Raw genomic sequence first — 17,995 nt, 5'->3', positions numbered from 1 at the left:
AATTCCCCAATGGAAAGAGTTGTAGAAAGACTAAAAGTTAATTTGTTGCAAAGATTTATTTTGTTTGTTTTCGATGGAAAACAAAAACCTAAATAAAAGTTAACAAGAAATATTTAACTTTTACTTAAATTAAAGCTTTTAAACAAGAAAAAGAAACCAACTGAGTTCAGGGTGTTACTCGGGGGAGTAATTTGTTATTGTAAACATTGTTATTTAATGTGGGCCATCAAAAAATAACTGAGGAAAACATAAAGTTTTATTTGTATTTATTAAAATTTATTTAATGTTTATTGAGTTTATTATTAAATAGTTATATTTTAATTTATTTTATTACAGCGCATCGTAGATCAAATGCATTTCTTGATGTACCCACAGTGAACATGCACCATCTGAGGGTGAGCGATGATGAGGATTTAGATCGTTTAAGAACATTTAGTGCTTCGAAAGGAGGTAAGTAAAATAAAAAAAAACGTTAAAGCGTATGTTTTATTTTCAATTTAATGATACTTTAGTAGTACTTATAAATAGAAGAAGCAAATTAACCCTTGCTTGACTAATGTTGCCTACAGCCAACATTGAAGCTTTTGCTAAAACATTCGACAATTATAATCTAAATATACAGTGGTTGACAGTACAATGGTAACTTATAATCGTATATACCCTTAACCAAAGATAAAGATTGAAAACAATTGAATAAATCGGGTAACGGGTACAAAGTTTTGGGTGAATAACTTAAAAATGCGGGATATTTTTCAAATTTGTAGCTTTTATTTTGGAACATTATTAGCTGTGGCCTTATCCCATCTTTCTGGCAACATATGGATTCCGCGCCATAAGAACTGCTCATCTATTGAGGCCAAGAACAAATCATGCCAATTTCTCATACTCTGTTTTTAAGTGAAGCCAATCGCAAAGAGATCGTTCTGCATCGATGGGAACAAATAGTACAGGGACGGGGAAAGGTCTGGCTATAAGGGTGAGCAAAACTTCCCAACTATTCCTTCTAAATAGTTTTTAATATTTGGTTATTTGACTTTAGTGTCGATTCGGCTGTTTGGCAGGGCTTCGGGTTATCATAATGCAGCCATTTTTCATGGCAAGTAATGATTCGTTGCAAAAATCATTTTCTTTTATAACTTTCAAGAAACATCCCTACTGATGAAGCTCTGTTGGCACAAAATTTGACATTTTCAAAGCAAAAAAAAAAAACTTTGTTGTTTACACTATAATGTTCAATAACTAAGTGGGAATAAATGGCAGATATATACCGTTCAAAATGACATGTAAGTTATTAAAGACAAAAACGGCGTCCTAAAGATAAGCCATCTATTGAGAATGACGCATTTTTTAATGGTACACCCAATATTTCTCTCGAATTTTACACTTTTTCGGTACTATGGCGTAAATACGTATTTAGAATGGTTATTGAAATGCCTTTCATTTGATAGTCATATTGTATATATCGAGGGACTATATTCAAAACCCTCTATCTTTGATTTTCATCTATGATGTGATTTTCATAACGAACATATTTTTTTTTACTCTTTTATTTGAATTTTTGTTATTTCTCTATCTTATACAATGAATTTTTTCCGAATGCCAAACCCTCTATCTTTTCAAATATTTTTTTGGAATAATTTCTTCTTGAAATACATGTTTTCTTACTAATTTTTGCATGCTGAATATGAATTTTACATTTTTCAATCATTTATCAAAATAGCGAAAGGCGATTTTGAATCGTATTACCATGAACAAACATATTTTACCATTTTGTTTTTGGAAAATATAAGGTCCATGGAATAAAAATAAATGGTTTAAGTTGGAATTTGCTTAAAAAAGTGTCTAGTTTTGTCATCATCATGGTTGTGGCTACCAAAACCGCAACCATTATTTATCTAAAGCTCTATCGAATTTTGCTGCGAATAATAAAGTTGTTGAACAGAAGTTCTTAGAGAAGATTGAGATTAAATTGTAAAATCAATCTATACAATTGCAATCCATTAACTTAGAATTACTAGAGAAGCCAGGAAGACTGTTCAAATTCACAATTAGATCGTAAAAAAGCGTTTGACGCAGAATATTTAAATTATGATTTCTTTAATAATTACAATGATGACAAACTGATGGTTTTTTCTTCCATTAGACCAGGACAAGTAAACAACGATCCTACTGCGTCTAATTTAATATCTCTTTTATATGTTCCAGATGCTACCATAAAATATAAATTAAATTTTGATACAGGTCACATTGATCTGCCTGTTCGTATTCAACCTTGTACAGGACGTATTGAACCAAAACCTCTATATTCTTGTCCACTATCAATTCAGCTAAACAAAAAGGAAGAATTTCCATTATCCGGCATACCATTATTTTTATGATAATTTACACCAATCAAACTTCAAAAAAACTTTTTTGCTATAACTGTTTGTTTAATATTGTTTATTTTTTTATCTTATGTAATTATTAGCATAAAACGTTCGACAAACTAATCACTTATATTAAATTAGTCGTTATCTTAAATAAATTACGTTAAAAAATGACAGATGGCATAAATGAAATCAAAATAATTAATTTTTATTATAATGTAAAACCCTTTATTTGATCATATTCATACATACACATTGAATATATTTGAAAAGCAAAACCCTCTATCTATCATAAAGTCCACAATAATGCAAAATTTTAAAAACCAATTACATGTGAAACTCAGTTGTTGGTTTTAAAAGATATAGTAAAAAACAGAATTTTAATAACTCAAGTAATACGCGAAAAAAAACAGTTTTTTGGCTCTCCTGAAAAGTTGTGTTTTTCAAGATAGAGGGTTTTGAATATAGTCCCTCGATATACTTGACTTAGTAATCGAGATATAGGCTTATATCTTAGCCATTTATTGCCCGATTATCCAGATTTTAAAGTCCTCGATAAATTAGTGTATCAATCATGTTTGTAAGTTTTTTGGGGCTTCGTAATGTTGATTTCAATTTATATATCGACTCCGCTATGTGTAACGATACAGAATCCTTACTCTTAATCCTTATAAATGTATACTCTTACCATTCATGGAAAAACGTATAAAACGTCTAAGAAGGGTTAAAGGGATTAACATTCTGATATTTGAAAATCGATAGGATGAATTTCGGTTAAACAGTTTGGTAATTTTTTTTTGAGCAAATGAATGACATTTGCACTCTTGAGTCATATCTGTGTCACTCAAACTTTATCCAAAATGTAGTATGTGTTCTGAAAATGCAAGAGTCAAATTGGTATTTCTCCATTTAATTGGTACTTTTGCAAAAGAAACAAGTAAGAGAGCTATATTCGGCTGTGCCGAATCTTATATACCCTTCACCAAATTATACTTCAAAATAAAAATTTTAAATATTTTTAGGTAAATAAAATTTATTTTTTTGCCAAAGTTGTTTTTGAATTTGTTGGAAAATTTTTTTTTTTCGAATTGCTTTTTTAAATTTAAAATTTTTTTTTTTGTTTTTTTAATTTTTTTTTTGGTGAAAAAAATAATCGATTTAAAAAATTTTTTTCCGATTTTGACCCATTTTACCTAGTTACTATGGTCTTATATATGTCATTTCAAAGGTCTTTGAAAGATTTATCATTAGATATCCACATTGTCTATATTAATGAGTTAGTAATCCAGATATAGGTAGAAAATCGAGGTTGTCCTGGTATATCTCAGCCATTTGTGGACCGATTTTCTCGATTTTAAATAGCAACCGAGCCGGAGGAATTCCGAAGATATTGATGTATGAATCGAGCATGTAAGTTATTTGGGGGCTTCGGAAAGTTGATTTCAACAGACATACAGACAGACGGACACTGCTTTATCGACTCCGCTATCTATAAGGATCCATAATTAGGGTTGGAAATGAAAAATTAAAAAAGGGATGACAAACTTATATATACCCTTCTCACGAAGGTGAAGGGAGTAAAAAATGATTCTGAGTGAAGTAAGAATCATGGATTTGGATCTTAATGGTACTTAAATCCTTTTAATAGTAAGTAAATAGAGACTGGTACTTTTTTTATTTCTTACAATTATAAACTAAGATACTTAAAATTATACACATTTTATCGTAATACCGTTATCATAACGGTATCAATACCTTTCTCATACCGGTATTAATTGCAAATCAATACCGTTATCATACCGGCATTATAATTAAATTTTCCAAAAATGGTTAAAATTACATACATAATTTAACAATTTTGCTGCTAGCAGAAAATAGTATTTGAACTTTGACGACAGGGACGGCAAAATTATTACAATCTTATTTTTTTGATACTATATCGAGCCCTTAGCGCCAAATTATCGTAAGCGACATTTTTAAAATTTTTGGTTTTATTGCAGAAATTAAAATTTTATGGACCGACTGATGTTTTAGCGTTCTCAGAATATCAAAATTGTTAATAACATCAAAAATATAGGGGGTAAGATTTTATCGTAAGTCAATGTTTATATCTTACAGTAAACAAATTTTATCGTAAGCGACACACAGTGGTATAGAAAAAAAGAGGGAAATAAATCTGTAACTTCTAAATGGTTTGAATAAAATTTCACATGTGCAAAGAAGAAGTGTTGTCGAGTTTAAGTTTTGAACGTGGACCTCATGGGCCCACCAGGGGCGCGAACAAGGGCCCTCAAAGTAGGACACCTCGGGTATGTTACATTTTTAAAACGATATTATTTTTTGGTTTGAGTTTCGATTTCAAAAACATTATACATGTAGAATCTTCTCATCGAGCACTATCAATTATCTATTATAGCTTAGGAGATATTCGCATTTGAAAATTAAATTTTCAACATTTTTATTTGGAGTAGGGTGGCTCCAGTTTTTTGATAACAGTTTTCCTCTATTGGACTAACAACACATGTATGTGTCAAATGGAAAAAGAACTGTTTAAAAATAATGACTAAGTCCAAAGTTATATGCATTTAAATTTAAAAAAATTTTAAAAAGCGATTTTTCGCTATTTTTTGGGAAAAAAATAAGTTTTAAGTTATCGCAAAAAATTTCTAAGAGGATGTATAATGAATTTCTACTTTCTGAAAGCCAAGTTTTTATAAAATATTTTAAAGGAAAACCAATTTCAAAATTGTTGTTACCGAGGGGACCAGGTCCTTTCAAAAAACACATATTTTTATGTAAAATAAAACTTTAGGGCAAAAATTCTCAAATCGCGTATCCGATATCAAAATATAGTAACCGATTATAGGTGGCTCAATATGTTTCTAATTATTTTGTAAAGGGTCCCGATAACCCAGACCCTGGTATGGATATTATAGCCAAAAAACTAAAAATTATCATTTTTGGAATTTTTCAACACTTTTTTGGGAATTGCGGGATTGCTGATAATAAATTTCAAAATTCGTTTTTATTTTTCCATTTTAAATAGAAAAATCTACATAACTGTGAAATTTCATTAAAAACTATTTATAAATAAAAATTTAATTTCAATTCGAAAAATTTGTATCTATGCAAAAATTCAATAAAAAACATTTTTTGTCATATTTTTCTATAAAGTATTCCATGAATTTTTAATTGTCAAAAGTTATAAATATTTTTGGAAAATAAGCAAATAGCTTGAACGAAATTATATTGTATCGGATCATAACATTTTTAATTAATAATCAAAAAAAAACTTTTCCTGCAAAATTTGTGTTTTGTCGCTTACGATAATTTGCCGATAAGGGCTCGATATATTTGATGTTCAAGAGTGCCTTGATACATCCGATACTCATTTGATACTCTCAAAATATCTTCAGTGATTTACATAACAGTATTAAGAAAGTATATTTAATTTGTATATTTAAATTTAATGTCCTTAATTTTAAAATTCCAAGTATATTCCTAATTCTAAGTAACTTTAAACATTTCGTAATACATTCAGAATATGTTTGTATTTTTACCTCGATTGGCATTATACAAATACTAATTAACAAAATATTTTCTAATTTAAATATTAACCCCCATATTCATAAACAAATTTTAACAATGTTTTAAAGCAAAAATTCCATACAAAATTTGATTTTAAAACGTTGTTTAAATATAAAAATTGTTTATGAATACGGCCTTAAATATTTGTAATTAAATACTTTTGTATTGCTAACCTTTAATCCATTTAATAACCTACACATAACGTAAGGGTTTTTTTGTAGATCTGCTTAAGGACAATTTGGGATTTTTGTCGATTTTTTTTTAAAAATTTAAGACCCAGTTGACCAAATTTTAGGGGCTACGCAATGGCCCCCATTAACGCTAGGAAGCTGAACAAATGTAAATCAACTCGATCAATCTTGTGAAATTTCGTAAAAATATCTCCAATAGTTCCCAAATTGGGACCAAATTGTTACCAAAAAAAAAACGTTTCTAAACCACTATGGATCGGTCCATAATTAGTCATAGTTCCCATAATATGTTTTTGCTCATTTACTTAGTGTAGGGTATTATATGGTTGGGCTTAACCGACCATACTTTCTTGCTTGTTTTTATTGAATGAATAAATAATAAAAATTAAAAAATGTTTTTAAACTTTTTGTTATGATTTGAAAGGGTTAAATAAATGTCTCTTAATCATTATTCATCTTTAAAAAAAACACGAGAGTACAATTACACTTATACACTTTTTTATTCATTGTGTGGTTTTAATAACTATTTCACAATTTGTGTTAGGAATTTTCAACTAACTGAGTATTTGCTTTAATTTTAGAAAATGTTTGACTTAATAATTAATTCATTTTGTATTTAAGCAATGAGGCAAGAACTTATACAAACATACCGACATGCTTAAGTGGCCATAGCAAATCGAACCACTTCAATAAATCCAGCACTAACAATACCCCTACATACCTTCCAACCTACCTACCTCCCTCCCTCGTTTATACACCCATGCATTCAGTGAAACATTAGGAAAATAAGAAACTAAATTTATTTGATTTTCATAAAAGTTACTTTTCAAATTTATTCAAGCATTAAATAAGAGAAGACATCTATCAGTGGGTGTGTGTTTCAAGAACATATTTGAAATACTTATGATTTTGTTCTACACATGTGAAAGGAAATCTTAAAGTTCACATTATCATGATTTTCTTTTACTTTGTTGCGAACTAAAAGCTGTATAAAAACCTATAATAATGTACACATATCTATATGTGTACATTAAGGTTGCCTTTATTTTCTAATATTTCATTTCAAAATTTTTCTTTGGATTACCTATTTATGATTTTGTAATTTTTATACCCTACACCACCATAGTGGGGAGGGTATTATGCGTTTGTGCAGATGTTTGTAACGCCCAAAAATATTAGTCTAACACCCACCTTAAAGTATACCGATCGACTTTATCGGTCATAAACTTTATCGGTCATAAATGTTTAATCTATCTATGTAACTACACAAATTTCGCTTCAAATAAGTTTTATATATACAAAATTCATGTCACCAAATTTTGTTACGATCGGTCCATAATTAGTCATAGCTCCCATATAGACCCGCTTCCGAAAATCACTTTAACGTGCATAAATCGCTTAAAAATGTTGGTATACACACAAAATTCAACATACTTAACATTAATATAGACATAAATAACACCACCTAATTTTATGGTGATCGGTACATAATTGGTCATAGCTCCCATATAAGGCCCACTTCCGAACATCACTCACGAATATAAATTATTGATATTTTAAAAGAAAAATATTTTTACTCATTTACTTGGTGTAGGGTATTATATGGTCGGGCTTGACCGACCATACTTTCTTACTTGTTTTATATCTTAAATACTATTAACCATTTTAATTCTGGGGTCAAAATTTTCCAAGACGGCAAAGTTAGACCTCTGCACCAAAAATTATTAAAATACATAAAATTTAATCATCTAGATACATTTTTGTACTCTATTGAACAAAATTAATAAACTTTTTTACTTGGGCATATTTAACCCATTTTAAACAGAAGCCAAATATACTATTCGAAGCAATATCGAATATATATAAACTAGAATGTAAATATTATAAAACGGTGTGATTATGACCAAATTATAGTCCAAAACTACTTTATGTGTAGAGCGATTATATGTCATTTTGAAGGGTACACATTTATTCCCATTTAGTTATTAAACATAATGGTTTTTTTTTTTTTTGCTTCGAAAATGTTGAATTTTGTACCAACAAAGCGACATATGCGGGAAGTTTTGCTTTATTTCTTTAATTTGAAAAATGTGCCGCTGAAGCACATCGAGTGCTCACCAAAGCTTAAGGTCACTGTGTTCCATCGGTTTCAAAGTGCGAGAGATGGTTTGTGCTGTTCAAAAGTGATGATTTTGACACGGAAGACAAAGATCGCCAAAAAAAGTTAAAAGATCAATAATTAGAGGCATTGCTCCATGAAGATTGTTGTAAAACTCAACAAGAGCTTGCAAAATCATTGGGAGATAATCAAGTAGCAATTTCGAAATGTTTGTATTCATCCAAAAGCAGTAAAATTGGGTACCATATGAATCGAAGCCGAGAGACCTTGAAAGACGAATTTCACTACTTGAAAAAAATATCCATGGCGCTAAGGTAATGATCTGTATTTGGTGGGAGCAAAATGGTCTATTATGAGCCGCTGAAAGTTGACTAGACCATCACAGGGAAACTTACCGAGTGATTCGATTAATGCGAGCATTGGCGAGCATAATATTCCATCATGACAACGGTCGGCCACACTATGCAATACCTGTTAAAAAGTATTTAGAATGAAGTGGTTGGGTAGTTTTTCCTCACCCGCTTTATAGTCCAGATCGTGCCCCGTTTGACTACTATTTGCTTCGATCGATGCTCAATGGTTTAGAAACTTTTTTTTTCGGGAACTATTACAGATATTGTAATAGTGTTTTCGAGTTGACTTACATTTGTTCAGCTTCCTAATGCTAATGGGGGCCAGTGCGTATCCCCTCAAAGCTGGTCAATTCGGGTCTCAGATTTTTTTATAAAAATCGACAAAAATCCAATTATGATCCGAATGAGTCGGTCGTCTCTATTAGTTGAAGAAATATTCAAGTTTATTGAATTATTTTTTTTAATTTTGCTCGATGTTTTTTTAGACATGTCGGGCCTACGGAGGGTCGAAATTTATTTCTAAAATATCAACTATTTTGGCGATAAAATTCTAAAGAAAATCAAAAAACATGATAATATTTATCTCGCCCCTATAAAAATTTATACGCAACCAAAGTTGGAACATGTAAAAAGGGCCGCATTTTGTACGTTTTTCCGCAAAAAAAGTCCATATATTTTTCCCCTAAACTTGGACATACTAAAAAAAAAATTCGGTTTGAGTAAAAAATTCTAAAAAGCAAAGCACAGATCTACGAAAAAGCTTCATATTTTATAACCCAAAATGTTTATAAAATACTTACAAAGTTTTTTTACTATCACACGTAGGCACTTTTCTGAAATAAACTCAGTTTTTAGAATTTCGGTATTTAAAAATAAAAAAATTTTAAAAATTCTAATACCATTGAAAAAAAGACATTTGAGGTACTGTACGATGCAGAACACTCTCTCTGTGATACGCTTCATTGTGGAGCAGAGTATCCGATATTAGCTTGATTCGTTCTTGGCCTCAAAAGATGAGCAGCTCTTTTGGCTGGGAATCCATATGTTGCCAGAAAGATGGTCAAAAGTGATAGCTAACAATACCTAGTACTTTGAATAAAGTTGTAAATTTTTCAAAATAAAAGCTAAAAATTTTAAAAACTCTCGAATTTTTGTCGTTGGTTTCCATATCATGGAATTCAGTACAACAGAAGTTTGTACTCATTGACCTATAGCGCACGCTGTTGACAATGATGGCCTGACGAACATTGTTCTCAAAGACATATGGACCGATGTCCCAAATACTAGGGTATTCAATCAATTAACCGTTAATCGGTAACCGATTAATTCTGGTCGGTTAACTGTTCGAATAATTCAAAATTGACGATTTTCAAATAACAAATAAACCGGTTAATTTCTGTCGATTAACCGAAATTTGTTTTTTTTGCACTTTATATAGAAATATAGTTTTAAACACACAAAAATTTATTTCTCAACTCGTAAACATTCCCTTCTAGCAATAGTTTTTTTAAGTATAGTACGAAAACTGACACTAAAGAATTAGCAAATGACCTTTTTTCTAGAATGTTCTATGATGAACTTTGTCCTAATGAGTCGGAGGACGATATGGTAAGACATATGTAAGACGATATGGAAGACATTACTGAAACGAGTCTTTTATCTCAGCTTAAAGAAACTATTAAAGTATTCAAAATCTAAAAAAATCCAAAAATACTCCCATGGTATGATGGAGGATTTTATATGCTTAGAAAAAACAAAAAACAAGAACTGAGAAATTGAATATTCTTTACCATGCCTATCGATCTGCAATCTACAATCAGTGAGAGAGTTTTTTCAATTCAAGTCTTATTATACCCTTCACCTTCGTGAGAAGGGTATATATAAGTTTCTCATTCCGTTTGTAATTTCTACATTTTTCATTTCATTTTATTTTATATATATTCTGGATCCTTATAGATAGCGGAGTCGATTAAGCCATGTCCGTCTGTCTGTCTGTTGAAATCAGTTTTCTGAAGACCCCAGATATCTTCGGGATCCAAATCTTCAATAATTCTGTCAGACATGCTTTCGAGAATTTTGCTATTTAAAATCAGCAAAATCGGTCCACAAATGGCTGAGATATGAGGAAAAAACCAAGACAACCTCGATTTTTTACCTATTTTTTTACCTATATCTGGATTACTAAGACATTAATATAGACAATATGGATATCTAATGATAGATATTTCAAAGACATTTGCAACGACGTATATAAGACCATAGTAAGTTGGACCTACAATGGGTCAAAATCGGGAAAAAAAACTTTTAACCCGAATTTTTTTTTTTTTTTAAAAAATTGAAAAAACAAAAAAAAAATTTTTTAAATTTAAAAAAAAAAAATTTTTTAAATTTAAAGAAAAAAAAATTTAAATAACAATCGACAATTTTTTTTTCCAAAAAATTCAAAAAACAACTGGAAAAAAAATTAAATTTTGTTTACCTAAAAATATTTAAAATTTTGAAGTATAATTTGGTGAAGGGTATATAAGATTCGGCACAGCCGAATATAGCACTCTTACTTGTTTTTTGTTTATTTTATTAACAAAATGCTTATATAGGTACACACAATACTTGTTTATCTTTTCAATTTGAAATTAAAATGGAAATTACTCGGTTAGTCGAATAATTTAAAATTAACCGATTAAATCTAAACATCGATTAATTATTTGCTCGATTAACCGATTAAATCAGAAACCCGATTAATTGAAATAATTGAATTAATTGACGTATAATAGCCGAAGCGCGTTGAACGATGCCCGAAAGGATCACCCATTTTGATAAAACAATTTTATCATTTGCATGTTTTGTTGAACGCTATATCCGTCCAAACTGAATAAATGGAAGCCAATTCTAAATATTTAGCTTCAACATTATGGCCGATATCATCTGTCATGTCCCTATTAGAAGACTTTTTTACATTTAAACATCTAGGGGTAAATGAAATAAGTACAAACATTATTTTTAATTTTTTTGAAAGGCTGCTGGTTGGCCGGTCTTCACGATCTCTTACGCTTCATTTTAAAGTAATGGATCCATTTTTCATGGCAAGTAATGATGCGGTGCAAAAATTATTTTCTTTTATAGCGTTCAAGCAGCATTTCAGACATACAAAATCGTATGTCATTGTCTCTCAGCTTCAATTCATATGGTACCCAATTTTCCTGCTTTTGGATGAATCCTGCTGCTAGCGAACGTTTTGAAATTGCTGCTCGAGTAGCTTCCAAAGATTTTGCATGGTCTTGTTGAGTTTGACAACAATCTTCATGAGTAATGCCTCTAATTCTTGGTCTTCAAACCTTTTTGGCTGGCCTGGGCGATTTTTGTATTCCGATACTCTATTTTAAAAATTAGTATTTTTAAAGTAGAGTAAAATATAAGGTCTACCCTAATGTACACGTACATGAATTTACATACAATTATACACTTTAAGATTCAATTCATACTTATACATTCTCCCAGATGTCTTAAGTGATAAATTTAAAAATTTTCTTTGATACAAAAATAGATGAAAACGTCATGACTGTAGTGATATCATCAGCACTTGTGGCACGTTAACCATTTCACATTCTCTCTTTCTTTGTTCGCTTGTGCCACTTTAACGGCAACATATTAAAGCATCAATACTTATTATGAATGACATAGGCAGCATGTTAATTGAATCGGTATATTAAGGCAGGTATAGCCGAATGTAAGTACTTATTAATTGTCACTAATATCAGATCATTTGACTAACTCCAATTGATATATTTTGGGTCATTTGACACGTAAGTGCTATTTGTAGAGCAGAGTTAAATCCATTGCTTACTTTATACATCCCAGGTAATCTAAAGTGAAGTCAATTGTCACTTTAGTGTCTCTTAGTAACCTATAGTGTAGTCACTTTAAACATTTAGAAAGTTTTCAGAGGAATATTTGTTTACAAGCAATTGTTTATTGGACTGTCAATGTAACTTGTATGTGACTACTTTGAACCAGCCTCATTGTAATCAAAAATTGTCAGTGTCATTATCCTCAAATTGACGTCCTTCTTAGGACATGCACGTGTTAAATTTACTAGTCACGTTGTCACCCTAAATGATAGGTAAAATCAGTAGTTTTGGAAAGTCTCCTAGAACTGCTTGGTTATAACATTCAGAATAACGTTTTGTCAACATAAACCGATATTTTAAAGCTGTGATTATAGATACAGTTTTTCACATAAAATTTAAATTATTTAACTTAAAGTCTCTGAAAACTCCGTAAATCTCAACAACTTTGCACACTTTGGAATGGCCTCTGATGTGTATTTCCTTCAAAAAGCCATTTCTTTAATATCTCCCCTGATGCCATATTTATATTTTTATTTATTTATTTAGTTGTCTTTCAATGAGCATTTTCCAAGCAAATAGAATAACAAAAAAACGCCCCTTTCCACAATTAAATTGTATTAAAAAGTCAAAGCATAAACTTTTGTTTTCATTTCAGTTTTCTTTTTTTATTTCGAAATTAATTAATTAATTTCTAATTTTAGTTTTTTTTCTGCACACAATTGTAAACAAATTAAGGAAAATAATTTAAATAGAAAACTGGGAACATGTTTAACATTTTAAACGCTTTCATAAACATACGTCCGGTACAAAATAATAAAAATTATTTGAGAAAAAAAATGTTGAAAAAAATTAAACAAATAATTTGCAATTTTTTATTTGTATGAATTTTTAAACGTATTTGTTATTTTTATTGTTTCTGTGGAAAAAACGGCCCAATAAAATTAAAAAAGTAAAAACTGAAATCAAAATTCAAGGTCTTTTTGTTTAAATAATAAAAAGTTAAGAGGGTAAAACTAAAAGGCTTTGGAAAATCAAAGAATTATACAATTCAAGAGCAATTTGGAAATTGTTAAAATTGAAAATCTTTTTTTAGCTTAAATAAGTAAACAATTGTTTCAAACTTATGCTATTAACTTTTGCCCAATTCACAATTGATGTCGTAGTGTTGTAGCATTGTATGTCATAAATATTTTTCAAACTAATTTTTCCAAACAAAAACAAAACATTAATAAAAAAAAATAAGGCATACAACGATACAACGCTACGACACCAATTGTGAATTGGCCAATTGTATTTACTTTTCGTTAACATATAATTTTAAAAATACTTTTGACACTTTTTCCGAAATGAAACATACACAGTTTTGATTTTTCAATTTATAAAATTTACAAAATATTATTGTATTTAATTTGTTAATGTTTATTTGTTCTTAATACAACAACAATAATCTGCCATGTACGCATTAACATTAATACATCGCACAATGTGACAGAATCAAAATTATTTTGGAAATAAGTTTAACATTTATAACTGACGGTTTCAATTGACATAACACTTCCCATATTCCTAGCAGAGGAGTATTCATATTGATAACGAACCCCATAGACCACTTTGATTTATTTTCCATTGTTCTTCCAAAATTATTGATTTTAATATACATATGTACATTAGGGTGGCCCCAAAATTAAAGTTGCGGATGTTCCCACCTAAAATGAAAATTTGATTCATTCTAAGACTACGTTTTGAATTTTTTTCGTCCTGGGGTCAATATTTGGCGAGCTGGATCGAAGGATAAAAAGGTCCTTTTTTGAGGTTTTTTACATTTTTTCCATATTTCTTCCAAAGGAAGTATATGTAAATTTGGTATCATATAAAAGGTCTTTGAGACACGCATTCAATTGGTTAAAAGAAATTTAAAAAAAAAAATTTTAATTAAAAAATTTTAAAAATTTTCGACAAAATTTTAGTTTTTTTAATTTTTTCATAGAATTTATTCAAATACATAGATGAAATTTCTTGATCATAAACATCATGTAATTTCACCGAAATGGTTTTACTCATTTTTTAAAATTCAGTCCAGTTCAATGTTTATTCAAATTTGTTTAAACCCAATTTCATCCCTATCTGACAATCTCTGTATACTCAATTCATAGTATATTTAATGGGCATCAAAATAACTCAAATTTTATAAGCTTTCCATCGATGTATAATTTCGTATACTTTTTTTTGTTAAACTACGAATATTTAAATTTAAGCTAAAACATTTACTATACATCGCGCTATAATGATTATTTTAATGTTATTCCTTTGAAATGTTGTTGTTAATTTTAAGTAACATGTGAAAAACTGCTTATTACATATTGTAACATATGTGAAAAACTGCTATTTACATTGTTTAGTATATGGTTTGCTAAATGAGAAATATTAATTAACAGTTAAAACTTAAAAATATAAATTCATAGAAAATATTTTAATATTAACATAATTTTTTCATATATATTTATTTACAAATTCGTTTACATGAGTTTATTCTATTAGCAATATAAGAAGGTCGATTTTTTTTCGATTACTGATAGCATGGTTTGACTGACAAAATGTACAAATCGTTCTGTATTTTGTGAATGACATAGAAAATCTGAAATTAGTAATATATTATTAAAATATCACGATTTTATACATAATAGCTTAACCAAAGATAAAATAATTTTCTAGTAAAAAGTTTAATTTTATTATCGCGATTTTTATGAAAATTTATAATGTTTTACCTGGAATATCTATAATGTTGCTTGAGTCGTTGTATTTCATTAATTGTTTTGTTGAGTAAAATTGAATGCAAGGGGGCTCTGAGAAGGCTACCTGTTTCCAATCTATTAAATCCGTGTACGATTGACAATTAAAATTGAGTGTTGGAATTGTGAATTGACGAAGTATATAATAAATAATAAGTATATAATAAATATGTAGTATGAAAACTATTTTTGTTATAAAAATGATTTATTATTACATTTATTATCTCCCAACCTACACAATCATGTCTGATATGCCCTTTGAATTTTAGGGCATTGCAGAGCTGTAAATGAATCACTCATTTTTGAATTAATTCGCGAATCATTCACACAAAAAAATGAATTGAATGAAATTTGAGTCAATTCAAATGGAATTGGTAAAAATGAATTGCAATTCGTTTCCAATTCAAATGAATTGAATTGATTTTGAATTAATTCAAATGAATTTGGTAAAAATGAATTGCAATTCGTTTCCAATTCAAATGAATTGAATTGATTTTGAATTAATTCAATTCATTTACAATTCATTTGAATTGAATTGATTTTGAATTAATTCAAACGAATTAGAAAAAAAAATATCAATTCACTTCCAACTCCGACGCGAAATTCGCAGCATATTTAGCAGATTCTTCAATGTCATTAAGTATGCAGTATAACTAATCGACGGTTAAAAAGTCTTCCTTTAAATATAATGCGCCGTTACCATCGTCAGCTGGTGTTGAAAGTTGTTTAAGGTGAATGATGCATTCTAATTAAATCTAATTAGCCTTATTTATGAAACTCAATTGTGTTTTGAACTACATACATTGTTATTTTTCCTGATTTTTGATTATTTTTGGAAGATAGTTTTATTTTTTTGAAATAAATATAATATAAATATTAGCAAAAAGTTTGTTGTTGGGTGGTCGTGGGTCACAAAATTTCAAAAATTATTAATTGCTTCTTGAATATTAAATATGTTTTGTCGTTCAGCGTATTTCAAAATAAAAATCAGTTCTTCTTGAAGAAACAAACTCCAAACACCATGTTTTCATTGATCAGGCGCGTATACAGGACAAGGCTTTTCAATTTTTGTACTGGATATTTTCATTTTGGTAGGAGAAATCTTTCATTCCCCCTAGAGATCTGCTCTTGAATTTGATTGATTGCAACTCATTTTTGAATCATTCATTTGAATTGCTAATTCTTTTTTCTAATTCATTTGAATTAATTCAAAATCAATTCAATTCAAATGAATTGTAAATGAATTGCAACTCATTTTTACAAATTCATTTGAATTGGAAATGAATTGAAATTCATTTCTGCCTAATTCGTTTCAATTGATTCAAATTTCATTCAATTCATTTTTTCAATTCAATGAATTAATTCAAAATTTAGCTAATTCATAATGAATTAAAATCAAAAAAGAATGATTCATTTACAGCTCTGGGGCATTGGTATTGTTGACAACAGTGTTCTAAAATGTGTTATGTTATGCAATGTATTAATTATTTCCAATCAAAATGTAAAATTTTATTTTTTTGGTTGTTATGCCCTTTTGATTTTAAGGTGACCATATATAAGATTTTTTGTAAAAATTAAAAAAAAAGAGAAAAAAATTTCTCTTAAAATTTTACTAGTTGTCAATGATTTTATACAAATTCTTCATTACTTTAAAAATAAACGACAAAAAACAACAACATTCAAAAGCAACTTATTATTATTATTATTATTATTATTATTATTATTATTATTATTATTATTATTATTATTATTATTATTATTATTATTATTATTATTATTATTATTATTATTATTATTATTATTATTATTATTATTATTATTATTATTATTATTATTATTATTATTATTATTATTATTATTATTATTATTATTATTATTATTATTATTATTATTATTATTATTATTATTATTATTATTATTATTATTATTATTATTATTATTATTATTATTATTATTATTATTATTATTATTATTATTATTATTATTATTATTATTATTATTATTATTATTATTATTATTATTATTATTATTATTATTATTATTATTATTATTATTATTATTATTATTATTATTATTATTATTATTATTATTATTATTATTATTATTATTATTATTATTATTATTATTATTATTATTATTATTATTATTATTATTATTATTATTATTATTATTATTATTATTATTATTATTATTATTATTATTATTATTATTATTATTATTATTATTATTATTATTATTATTATTATTATTATTATTATTATTATTATTATTATTATTATTATTATTATTATTATTATTATTATGGAATAATGTTTTAGCTTAAATTTAAATATAACAAAAGACAAGTATACGAATTTATACATCGATGGAAAGCTTATAAAATTTGAGTTATTTTGATGCCCATTACATATACTATGAATTGAGTACAGAGATTGTCAGATAGGGATCCTTTGATCCAGCTCGCCAAATATTGACCCCAGGACGAAAAAATTTCAAAACGTAGTCTTAGAATGAATCAAATTTTCATTTTAGGCGGGAATATCGATACCTTATTTTTTCTCCATACAAACGGGGCTACCCTAATGTACATATGTTTTCTTAAAGCCCTATTATTCCTATAAAAAACATTCATGCATGTGCTATTTCTCTCTTATAGTATTGAGTTTACGCATTTGATAATTAAGATTTCAAAATTTTATCATACCTTGATCCAGTTTTTTGAAAATATCGGACATAAGTTA

At 28.1% G+C, this 17,995-nt stretch overlaps 1 protein-coding gene across 2 annotated transcripts in view; it reads left to right on the top strand.

Moving 5' to 3' along the window:
- Positions 1-17,995, top strand: part of LOC135962094 (GTP-binding protein RAD) — a 113,349-nt gene that overhangs the window by 73,359 nt on the left and 21,995 nt on the right. For both annotated transcript variants that reach the window (XM_065513834.1, XM_065513833.1), the window contains exon 3: positions 337-450. In XM_065513834.1, the coding sequence (XP_065369906.1) occupies positions 337-450 (114 nt within the window). The remainder of the gene's footprint in view (positions 1-336; positions 451-17,995) is intronic.

This window comes from Calliphora vicina, chromosome 5, assembly GCF_958450345.1.
Source record: "Calliphora vicina chromosome 5, idCalVici1.1, whole genome shotgun sequence".
NCBI lineage: Eukaryota > Metazoa > Arthropoda > Insecta > Diptera > Calliphoridae > Calliphora > Calliphora vicina.
The sequence above is the reverse complement of the archived record's forward strand: the minus strand, read 5'-3'. Positions and strand labels throughout refer to the sequence as shown.